This window comes from Barbus barbus (genome assembly GCF_936440315.1).
Source record: "Barbus barbus genome assembly, chromosome: 5".
NCBI classification, from domain to species: Eukaryota; Metazoa; Chordata; class Actinopteri; order Cypriniformes; family Cyprinidae; genus Barbus; species Barbus barbus.
This window is the reverse complement of record NC_136733.1, coordinates 5894635-5907393: the sequence shown is the minus strand read 5'-3', so window position 1 is coordinate 5907393 and position 12759 is coordinate 5894635. Positions and strand designations below refer to the sequence as shown.

The 12759-nt window shown below is 36.7% G+C and overlaps 1 protein-coding gene across 2 annotated transcripts in view; it reads left to right on the top strand.

Annotated features, from left to right (window-relative positions):
- LOC306870527 (nuclear pore complex protein Nup214-like) overlaps window positions 1–12759 on the top strand; it is a 39654-nt gene that overhangs the window by 13373 nt on the left and 13522 nt on the right. Inside the window, exons 20-28 of one of the 2 annotated variants that reach the window (XM_079417831.1) lie at window positions 2690–2775; window positions 2947–3030; window positions 4077–4349; window positions 4425–4586; window positions 5801–5903; window positions 11434–11500; window positions 11689–11767; window positions 11931–12009; window positions 12258–12310. In XM_079417831.1, the coding sequence (XP_079273957.1) occupies window positions 2690–2775; window positions 2947–3030; window positions 4077–4349; window positions 4425–4586; window positions 5801–5903; window positions 11434–11500; window positions 11689–11767; window positions 11931–12009; window positions 12258–12310 (986 nt within the window). The remainder of the gene's footprint in view (window positions 1–2689; window positions 2776–2946; window positions 3031–4076; window positions 4350–4424; window positions 4587–5800; window positions 5904–11433; window positions 11501–11688; window positions 11768–11930; window positions 12010–12257; window positions 12311–12759) is intronic. The other variant, XM_079417832.1, reaches the window with a different exon arrangement.

Sequence of the window (12759 nt, the reverse complement as noted above, 5' to 3'; positions counted from 1 at the left end):
CCACCTCTGTAGTACAAATTAATTTGTATTACTAATTTCATATGATTGCTAATTTATGCATTATTCTACTTATTATATTGTTTAAATTAGAAATTTTAAAAAGCTTATAAATGTACATTTTTGAATTTGGCAAGGTGACAAAATACCAGCCTGGAAAAATTAAGAAAAGTAAGCATAGAACCCTGTGTAACAGTATATTAGACCCGTGAACAAGGTTTTAAGGCCTAAATAAACCTGCTGCTATCTGTCATTACCGTCTGTTTATACAGTGAAGACTATCCAGTGTTCTTTTACAATTTAATAGATTATTACAAATTTAAATTGTATCTTGTTTTTGTTTGTGCTATTGATTGTCATTAATATATTCGTTCACAATTTATTATTTACTATTTACTTGTCTTTTTGTAGTTATAATAAATTCTGAGTGCACTGATTCTTGGGTGTGAAGTGGGCGTGGTCCATGATAAATAGTTTTGCCACCACAGCTGGAAAAACTCCTAGAGGAAACACTGCATAGTCATGTTGATGTTTTTAACATTAATAATTTGAGAATAAAGTATAACTGTAATAATAATTAGCATGGTTTGATGTGATATGAGCTAACTGATCGTTAGATTTAATCACCGTTGGTAGCGCGATTTATTTAAATTATTTTTTCCTCAGTTGGTCAGAACAAACGTGGCAGTTGTTACTTGTTCAGATGGCAATACAAGGTGAAAATTCTTATTTGGGTCATATATTCCAAGACGTAGGCTGGAATCTGTGTTTGCTAAGTACTGTAAACATCCACACCGGTACGTGACTGACAGCTACACATTCACCTCAAAACATTAGATTCATCCGAGCTGGAGCCATGCCAGAATACAACCCCACGCAAGCAAGATAATTCCGCAAGTAACTGCAATTCCAGGTTTTCAAACCGAGATGGCGACAAAGAGGCGAAACTTACGGACTGCAGCTTTAAGTTTATTGTCAGGATAACAAAATGTTTAATAGTTAAATTTTTAGGCTGGCTGCATCAGCAGTCTAACAGCGCATGGCCAATCAAATTAAAGTAGGCGGGGTTTACGGTTCACAGAAGCAGAGCGTAAGATGGAGATCGAGGGCAGTGGAGGCAAGTGTTTAACCCTTTAAAACCTAAGTGTCCCGCCGACAGGACGGCACCCCAAAAAAACTAAATTAATAATCATATTATTCAGCGACCACTAAATGGAGTAACATAAATTAGGTATCATTTTAAAGCTTAGAGCTTTTTAATGACCATAATCATTTTGGTCCGCTCTTAACGAGTGCTGAGCAGTCCCTCTAAACCTGACTCTACCGCCGGCGGGACGCCCCCTAGCTGTGCAAAAATTAATAATCATATTTTCAAAACTACAGCCTTGATCAACGCAATATAGGTGTCATTTGAAAGCTTGCATGTAGCCAAAAATTGGAAAATTGGACATCATTATTTACAGCAGATTATCACGATTTAAATTAGTCCAACATCAACAACAGACAAAGGCTAAACAAAAAAAGGCTCCATTGGTTCCAAATGCTGTAACTATTGATTTCTTTATTCAATCACCACAAAATTCTGATCCAGATACAGCTCACATATAGAGGAACATCAGAATTGTCCTCCTACCTTATTTCCTTCCTGAGTTTTTGCATTTCAAAGAAAGATATGTAAAATTTCCCTTGAGCAAACTTTTTTTTTTGTCTCTTATCAGCAGTTTCACAGCATGAGAATGTCCAAATTTTATTTTTAATTTTATGTAAAGTTTTCTTTCAAACAATACCAACCTTTTGGCTCTCCAAAATTTCTTTAATTTACTGTTCTATTTCTTTATGCTTTATTAAAATTATAAATAAATAGGTCTCCTCAGTGTTCAAGATATGGTTACGGCCTTGCATCAAATCAACAGCCCTAACAGTATTTATATTATCATGTTAATACATTAATTTGGTGCATTTAAATTGCGATTAATTTGCAATGAATTAGATTAATCGGCACATGTAATTAATTAGATTAAAAAATAAATTGCTTGACAGGCGTAATTTTAATTTATTTTCACAGAATAGGCTATGATTTTATATCCACTGTGTGTTGAGCCTTAATCAGAATTATGTTTACATTGTATGATATAGTTAAGCAATATAACCCAAACATCCAGCAGGCAAAAAAGCTCAGTTAGGGTGCTGTTCAAATCACAAAAATCAATCACAAAAAGAACAAGTTGGCACACCAGAGCTCCAGAAATTGAACGAATAAATTGAATGCGTGTTCTCATCAACAGTGATTGTTCGAGACATGGCTTTTCATCAGACACGTGCACCAGCACTCATTCATTGATGTCTGCGAAGTTAGATGTAGACTCTGTGGGATAATTATTTATGATTCTTGCTGTCAGGATACTCATTTATTCACAGTGGTAATATGTTTTTGTAATATTTACAGATGAGTATAACACTGTAAGTTGTGCACTGAGGAAAACAAATGCATTGAATATCACACGCATCTGACAGCAGGAAAAGCCACAAAGGTTTATGATTTAAATTGAAGCATTTCATAAATGACTTGGATTGTGTACATATCCAGCACAAGTTCACTTTGTGTGCTTCGTTATATTTCAGATGTGTTTGCAGCATCATCCTGGGAGGAAACTTGAAGCATCCATATTCATATTTTCTGTGTGTTTTACAGTCTGGACAGTGAGCTGGAGAGTTTGAAGGATGCTCTTCTGAAGGCCAGCCTGGAAACGACACCTATAGCTCCTGCCAAATCACCATGTAAGATCTGCTTGTGTTCACCACATTTCAGTCATCATCTCATGTTCAATAGTACAGTCTGAATTGTTCATGCCATTAGACTCAAGATGATTCTGCTCACAGATGAGCTGCAGTAAGATTTTGTTGTTCTAGTTTGACCTCCCTAATATCACTGTGTGTGTGTGTATGCAGCTAAAATGACCCCAGCCAAACAGACTCAGCTGAGGAACTTCCTGTCAAAGCGACAGACTCCACCGGTTCGCTCCACAGCTCCAGGTACATCAAACGTTTGTGCATGTGATGTGATTGTGCATCTAGGGGTTTTGCATTGATAAAAATATATCAATATTTTTCATGATTTTGTCGATAGCTGCAAGGCAGTGTTTTGGTGCTGGTTCTTGTCTGCTTTAGGCATGTCATGGACAAGCTTTTCATATTATTCATATTCTGTGCATGGCTCATGTACAAAGAAGGAACTTTTTCATTAAAGGGTGACATTTGACAACTTTAATTTACAGGTAATTTTTTTTCCTCTTTAAAAAAGGCATTTTATTCTAACCTTAATAGATGTATGCATCATCTTTTGTCAAACTCTTGCCTTTAAATCAGTAAATTAAATTAGAAAAATAAGACTCGACACGATATTACCAAATTAAATTGCCCTGCACAAGTGACATCTATAACAGTACTTGGATATATTTACACTGAAATTACATAAATAATGCTATGAGATAAATGTTTTCAAAATATTTTAATATTGAAATATGAATTTTCTTCTTCTTTTTTTTTAATGAAGCGATGCCTCTGTCTTAATGAGTGAGTCAGTGAATCATTCATTCAACTGTTTTGTTCAAAAGGCTGATTCATTCAGGAACAAAGCAAATGAATCATTGATTTATTCAAAAACACTGATTAATTCAGGAATGAAACACTTCTTTGTGTTACTCTGAGATGTTTACTCGGACAGTTTTGGCTTTGTTTGAAACTGTTTTCTTAGAGTAAAAACAGACAGTACTGTTGTCTAAAATGTAACTCTTCAATATTAACTGTTGTATATAATCACATTTGCAATCGTACTGATACTCGCTCGTGCTTGCTCATATGACTTAAGACAAAAACTTAAACAGGCATTTTTGCTCCCATATACTGAATTTCTTGGTCATTTTAACTGCATTCTACTAGTCTGCATCATGCAGTGAAAGTGTGAACTATAAAGGCGTATCCCACCGCAAAAACAATCTGTGTCAGATATTCTATTGAGCACGATACATGCCGGACACCCCTGTGTTTGTTTGTCTCATATGTCTCTCTCTGTTTCTCAGCCAACCTGTCGCGGTCAGCCTTCCTGTTTCCTCAGTTCTATGAGGATCTGGACGAGGTGAGCTCCAGCTCTTCTCTGTCTCAGCCTCTGGAGCCCGAGGACTCACTGGCAGTGGCAGAGGAAGAGGACGAGCCAGCGCCCATCCCGTTGCTGACGCCCTCCGTCTCGAGACACCCTGCGGTGGTCCGTACACCCTCCATACAGCCAGGCTTCGGTATGCAGTCCAGTCCGTTCAGCAGAGTCCAGACCGTCCCCATACCTGTCATCAGCCCCGGTGAGGTTCAAACCACACCAACACATGATTCTGGTCTTGTCAACATCTTTACAACATCTCATGCATGTGTTGCAGCACCGAAGATAAACATGGACAGTGCTGATAGCACAGCATTAGCCACAAAAACAGTCAAGCATAGAGCTCCGCCCACAGAAAATTTCACTCTTACCACAATCCCCGCCCCCCAGGCTGCAGGAAGAGCCGCCCTCACTAGACACATGACCTGCCAGAAACCAGGTACAAACATACGGTCCTTCGCAGATCTGTTACAATCCACATTTACACACCATACACACGTTTTCATCAGTTCAGCCAGTGAGTGATTTTGTTTTGGTTTGTGTTATTTTAAACTCTGTAGAACTGATCTTTAATATTAATATAGTCTTTATAATTATGCATTTGGATCAGATGTCTTATTAATTATCATTAAGTCTCCATCAGTCTTTTCTGTACACTAGGGGGCGACACTGTGTGTCAGACCTACAGCATATTTGGACTGTTAAACAGACTTAATTATTGTTATAGATGCATGTACACTGCCTTGCAAAAAAATGTAAGTCACAGTAAAGACATTTATAATGTAAAAAATATATATATTTCAAATAAATGCTGTTCTTTTGAACTTTATATTCATCAATCCATCACAGTTTCCACAAAAATATTGGGCAGCACAACTGTTTTCAACATTGATGATAATCAGAAATGTTTTCTGAAGGATCATGTGACACTGAAGATTGGAATAATGATGCTGAAAATTCAGTTTTGTTCACAGCAATAAAATACTATTTAACATATATTCACTAGAAAACTGTTATTTTAAACTGTAAAAATGTTTCTAAATTTTTGCAGATTTTTTTGTTCAAATAAATGCAGCCTTGGTGAGCAGAAGAGACTTCTTTCTAGAACTTAAATGTTTTATATAAATAAACATGCACATCATGATCATGATTGAGGGTTGAATAGATGAATGTACAAGCCTACAATGAGTGAAAGTGTGTTGTTGGCTCTGTCTCTATTTACCATTTCTTTTCATAATTTAATCGCCTGTTAGGTTTTTTGCATTCCATGTACGTCTCTAAGAAAATGAGCTCATAAAAGCCACATTTAATAGTTATATAAGAATGACATAATGTGTCCTATTTTTCACTTTTTTGTGTCATTGTTGTAGTGTGTTTAAAACATTGTTCACTTCAAATGGAAAATAGGGAATGCTTCTTTGTAGTGTGACATGTCAACCACCCGAAAGCATTATATAATGGTGTAATTATTTACTTTTCCCGGTGCTCATATTGAAGTCTGTGAAACACGTGGATGTGCATACGTCACAGTGATCAGAAATGTGACATCTGACATTTGTACTAAATTAATGTCAAAATATCCCTTTTGCTGCTGTGGGCTATACATGCTCTTCTCTGTGTTTTTCACAGTCTTATCTCTTTCATTTTCTCCAGGAGCATCTCTGACAGAGTCCACGCTCAAGGCGGTCCCTCAGGTGGTGAACGTACAGGAACTGAAGGATAAAGGTCCGCCCATACCTGTGTCCACTGTTGTCAGGTAAGAGAACCACAGCAGTGGGGATTATGGGCCATTTTTATGATTTTTTTAAATGTATTTTTTCACACTGAATTAGGGGTGTGCGATATGACGATTTTTGATCGTGGACGATAAAAATGTCTCCACGATCTGCTTTTGAAGAAATATCGTAGTATCGCGCTACCGCGCACATTGTCAAATACAGTTCTGGCGCCGCCGTCTCTATGTACTGTACAACACGACATACAGCAGTAGAGTTACTCTGACAGGACACTGCACTTATTCGCGATCGCAAAAGTACATTATTTGCATACAAGCCTTGCTGGTTAAATGTTTAATTCGCGCGCTGGTCTGACGTGTGCTTGTTCTGAGCGCATACACCTGAAGCACGCGCACTAAAACGCCTGTCTAACAGCGCCTGATTACTCAACTAAGTTATATTTTGCGCTAATACTGTCAAAACACACAAGGTTACATACAGACTGAGTTGGTTATCTCTAAAATGAAAGTAAATAGTTAAGAGAGAAACGGATGCGTGCCTGTATATTAGATGCGTGCAGCTCTTAAAGGGACAGGACACTAAACATGCTGTCGACTGTCATTAAAGGGATAGTTCACCCTAAAATTTAATTTGTCATTATTTACTCACTCACATGTTGTCCCAAACCTCTATTAATTTCTTGTGCTGAACCCAAAATAAGATATTTTGAAGAATGAGGGTTTGGTTTTCCACCTTCTTCAAAATAGCATTTATGTTCAGCAGAAGAAAGAAACTCATTCCGGTTTAAAACAACTTTTGAGTAAATGATGATATAAAAATACAACATTATGACAGAATTGACAGACAGATGACAGAATATTAATTTGTGGGGGAACTATTCATTTAACGTTAACAAAACGCAAAAGAGAAAAATCACTCACTATTCTTGACTGAAAAACTTTAATACAGTTGCTTTAGGAATCAGTCTATCTAGTGTTTTACTTTTATATTTGTTCATTCAATTTCATTGAATGCTCTGCTAAATACACCTATTGTACCTGGAAATAAAGCACTGTTTGTTTTATTTGTATATTATGTGTATTTGTAATGTGTATCTTTGTTCTTATTTTTTAATAAGAAAAATAAAATAATGACAGATTTTTTATCTTCGCCCACTTTGGCCTAAATATCTGCCATGCATCTTTGTCTTTCTAGTTTGGCTGTAATGCTCAGACAACTTGTAAAACCAAAATAGTAAAACTAACAAAGAATCGTGATAAAAATCGTGAATCGTGATATTTCTATAAAAAATCGTGATATGATATTTTTCCCATATCGCCCACCCCTACACTGAATACAGCACTGCTAGTTGCTCTTCTTCAGTACAGATTGAAAATGGATGCAGAATGCTTCAGACTGGGTTGCTTTGCCTTTTTAACCACAGCAGTTCATTTGCTGTGACAGAGAGCTCACGGCGCAAATAACACACTCTCGTTATGCACAACAGAAGCATGTGCTCAGAACAAATCTGATGTTCATGTGCTGTGTGTGTGAGAGTGAAATCCTCTCTGTGCGTCTAAAATGAGGTCGCCATCAGGGTCAGATTGAGTCTGTGTTTATTATGGGCTCTGTGTGTGTACGGCGTCCTGTTTTAACCTTACAAATGAGCTCATCTGCCCTAAGGGGTACGTTTAGACCACATTGTGAGCGCGCTCAGACCCTCTTATCTGCAGCGCTGCATGATGAACAACAGCTGCTGGACGTGTAACACGTGTGCTGATCTATGAGACCAGCATCAGCTCTCTGTTAAACATAGAAATGCAGGTTAAAGGATTAAAGCTTGGAAAGCTTAAAATATTCATAAAACAGCATTTGACATTTGCTGGACTGGACGGATACATGACCACACATCTTTCCATCACAGCACATTAGTGTTTGGTTTTTCTTTCAGGTGACTGACTTGCAGTAGGTTGAAGGTTTGAAACTGTCATCACCCGATATGAATCATTTGCTGGCTGCTAGTGTTTATTATGTGGATTTTATGGGATGATTTTTACATGAACTTAAGAATACATGCACTTAGAAATAAGTTATTTATGCATAAATGCAAGAAAAGAACCTTTAACCAAACCCTAACCCTGTAGTAGGTATATGTTGTTATTACTTATTGTTATTACACTGTAAGAACACCTTAAAATGAAGTGTAACTTGTTGTCAGTGTTATAGTTATCATTATTGATAATAACAATAATTATAGTTATGTTATAGTTGTCATTAACATTACTAATTACATTATAGTTATTGTCACTAATTGTTAATATAGTTATCATTAGTTATAGTTGTAACTAACTAATGTAAATGATAATAGTTATCAAAGGTATCGTTAACATTTTACTTTTTAATAAATGTCAGTGTTGATGTTATTGTAGTTGTTGTTATGGTTATAAACATAGTTGGCATATAGTTGTCAGTATTAATGTTATCAAAGTTATTATAGTTTTATTGTCATTTTTAGTTATTACAGCTGTAGTTGTTACCATTAACAATAACATCACTATAATAATATCATCACAAGCATCATTAATGTTTTACTTATCGCTTTAAATGTCAGTATCAATACTGTTATCATTAGTTGTTCTAGTTATCATTACAGTTATTGTTATACTTTATTGTAACACTTATAGTACATGTACATCAGTAGATGTATAGTTAACATCATAGTTATTAATATTATAGTTATAGTTGTTAACATTACGGTTTTGTGACTAACTGTTATTGGAGTTATCGTTAATGTTTTAGTCATTGTTATAGTTTTCAGAATCTTTAACATTTAGGTTATGGTTGTTGTTGTCAGTGTCGTAAATGTTATAGTTGTCATCACTGTTATGGTTATCGTTATCATTAATGTTGCAGTCATCATTATAGTTAGCATTAACATTGATGTTGTTGTTGTGAAGGTGTGTGTTTTGCCCAGTGTTGTGCACTGACACACACTGCAGGATGTAAGTGTTTGTGGTCAGCATTGTGAGTGACATGATTTGACATCATTTCCTGCACTGACGGCCTGACTCGCGCTGTCCGAGCTCAGCGGAGGTGTATCTGATGTCTAAGCGTTGTGTTACACTCGAGCAGCGAGACTCCTCATCAGTGTATGAATGCACAAGACTGTGTGTCCCATGCAACTTTAACCCAGACGCATGTATTATTAACGCTCAAGCTGCTCAGCCTGAGGCAGCGGCTGCACACAGGTACACACACACACACACACACACGCATGCGGCTGTGTTCAGAGCTGCAGACCACCACAGTAGTCCCACTGTTTTTGCAGTATGTCACTGATCAAATACATCTGACAGAATCACGATGAAACGCACTCTAAACCTGACCTTCCATATCCAGTGTGAACTGAGAAGTGAATATTAACTGAGAAGTGATATTAACTGCAATCTCTTTCTTGACTCATTTGATCAGACTGCTAGAAGATACTCATTTTTACACCGGGTTTAATTCAAACTTCAAACACGTCTATTTCCTGTATAGTGAGGTCTTACGACAAATGTATTGAGGACACACATAGCATGTAGTGTACAAGCGTTTTAAACTATTTTGTACTGCATGCAAAAATTAGTTTGCATTGAATTCGAACATTCTCACATTATTTAATTTATAAACTTATGTTAGCATCCACACCAGCAGACAATAAGTTTCTGTTTATTATAACCCTGCTCTGCAGTTTTGTCATGTGGTGCTTTAATGTTGGTAAATATTATCATATAATTAGAACGATTATTAAAACTTTATAATTAATCATTATAGTTATTGTCCTTGAAGTGAATGGGCTTTTATGCCTTTACTAATAAATACTCATTGCAGGGCTTCAGACAAAACAAATCCATTAAGGAGACATTGGCTTCTATAAGAAACAAAATTAGGTGCCAAATAATTTTTGGGTGCCACAGAATAAACTTTTTTTTTTTTTTTTTTTTTTTTTTTTTAATTCAACACTTTACCATTTCAGTCATGCCGTCATGTGTTTGTCTCGTCTTTTCTGCAGTTTGAAACACTAAATTAGTGATTACGTGAGACATTTCAATAGGCTCTATTAAAACTTTGCACATCGTCTCAGGTTATTACATCAACATAACAAAAGATGTGATCACAAAACAATCAGAAAAAAGGCATTGCATGCAAAAGTCGTTGCATGTACATTTATATAAGTCACCAATGGCAACCTCAGCAAAAACGTCTCTTGCAAATTAATATTTTTGGTCGTAAATGTGACAGTCTAGACTTAGTTTCAGTCTAGAGCCCTGCATAGATTGATACTGTCCTCCCCAGTGTGTACTGCGCAGTATGCACTAAACTGCTGTCTCAGCCTGTGTGTGTGTCTCTCTTCCTGTCTGTATTGATCTCTCATAGTGATGCAGACAGATGGGAAACATCCTCACACACACACTTGTGTTCATTAGGTTTGTTCACCGTGCAGAGGTGAGGTGACCATTGTAATGAGGTCATCATGATTCAAGTGCTTGGGCTGTTTATCAGAGCCCATCTCTCCTTTTCCTCTGCTCAAGTTTCTGCTCTTCATCATCATGAGCGTCGGCAGTTCTGCCTGCTCACTCTGTCTGTCTGACCAATGCTGCTGTGGCTGATATTTGTTCTGAACAGCCCGCAGGACACTTCCTGTGCTGTATGAGCATCACGCTCACAGACTCAGACGGAAAGGAAAAACAAACATGAACACAGAGCATCAGACCCCTTTTGTTCAAATACTCAGGATGTTTCTCAGATGCATGCCAGCATCCCCGAACACAAAGGCATTCATCTGTAAATATGAGCTTTTCACACACATTAGCCTGTTTCCATCCAGCCAAAAGCAAGCAAGTATGCTAGTGCCTGCAAAACACAGGACACCAGCAAGTAGAGATGTGCAATTTGGGTAAAAAATTTGGCCACATTTAGGTCCAAAATTGTGCTTATATTAATATGGCAAATAATAATTATGATTATTGCAAAATAAAAATAAGAAATATTACTATTTTAATTATACTTTCAAGTTTAAGAATAGAAAATAATTTGAAAATTTATTTTAACTTATTTTTTTAAAAACTGCAAGTTTACCTGGTAACATGCAGGCAGCCTATAACTATAAATCATTAGAAAGGTCTAAGGTTTTATTATAAAATGTTATACTGTTATGATAAAAATCTGCAACATTAAACCTCTATTGCTATAGCTGAAAGGATAACAGTATAGTGAGATGGGAGAGATCATTCTGCCCTCATCACATTGTATAATTTAGTGGAAATTGAAAAGCGATATGATGTCGAGGTGAAAAGATTTTTAGGTATTTTTCTAAATGTACACTTTTTTTTTTTTTGATGGGCCTTATGAAGTTGTTTTGATCACAAATAAGTGAAGCAGACACAAATAATCGTTTCCTCTTTTTACAAAATTGCCTGGAAAATGTTTTCTTAAAAACACTCACGTTCTTAAGTCCCTGTGCTGTTTGATTGCTAGAATTTTTCCCCTGAGTTGTCTGAATGACTCCCGTTTTATGTGTGTCTGTAGCCCGTCTGTTCCAGCACCGGCGGCTCAGGTGGTTCAGCAGGTTCTGGCGACGGTGGAGGCCAATAAAGTGAGTCGCACATGAGCTGCTCCAAAACACCAATCACAACACTACAGTTACTGCTGATTGAAACACCAGATTGTTTTTTTAACAGAATTCACTGTTTTTAACAATGATTTTCTCTTATAAATCACACACAGAACATCTCCAGTGAGTAAACGTCTGTCATTTGGTGTAACTATTGTTTTTACTTGCAGAATTCCTTTCAAGGTGCGTTAAAGGTCTCGGCGCTGCTGGCAGGTCCGGCGCAGACCCCATCAGGTAGTTTTGTGTTTGGTGAGTGTGACTCTGAGTTCACACAGTAGTACAAATAGTTCAGTAAAATAATTGCTAAACACCGGTAGATGAAGGCTGCACTACTTTGTTTATACTCTAGTACCTGTGGAGTAATGCTGGTTTGAGTGTCGTAATGAGCTTGTTTCTGTGTGGGCTGCTACAGGTGGAGCTGCTAAAACTGAGGCAGGAGCATCTTCATCCATCAGTGAGAAGAACTCAAAGGGCTTTTCTTTTACTGCTCCGTGAGTTACTAAATATTATTACAATGACCACCTTCATCTCAATACAGGTCTTCATGGTTATTGACTATTATGAGTGGTTATCTTGATCTAGTCTGTATTATTCAGACAGGTTTGTGCACTCACTGATGCTACTCCATATGTTAGTGGCTCTTTTGATGTTCTGGAATATTAAGCATGTATTTTATATTGTTTACATATGAATATGAACACCAGTATGTAGTTTAGATGCAGTGTCTGCTGTTTCACAGGTCATCAGGGTTCAGTTTCGCCCCTCCATCACAGGACACCAACAACACTCAAGGTATCATCTCCATGTGTGTCTCATGTCATTTAGAAAGGCAAATATTTAATGTTACTTACTATATTTTAGTTTTTTTTACACCGCTTTTGGTAAGAAAATATCAAGGTTTTCAGTGCCATTCCAGTGGCCAGGGGGGCTTGAAAGAATCTGCAGAAATGTCCACATAATTTTGAGCAGTGGTTCTCAACCGAGTGACTTTAGCAAGCTTCCAAATGGGCCTCAAAATAACCTGACATTTTTTTTAAATGAAGACAAAACAATCTTTTGAATAACATAAAACTAAAAATCAAGATAACTTATGGAATTCTAAAATGTAATTTTTTATTTTAATTATTATTACTTTAAAGCTGCAGTCCGTTACTTTTTTTTGTTCAAAATTTATATAATAAGCAAGTACACCATGAATCCATTTTCCAAACAGTGTTTTTGGCTTGTCCTGAATCACTACG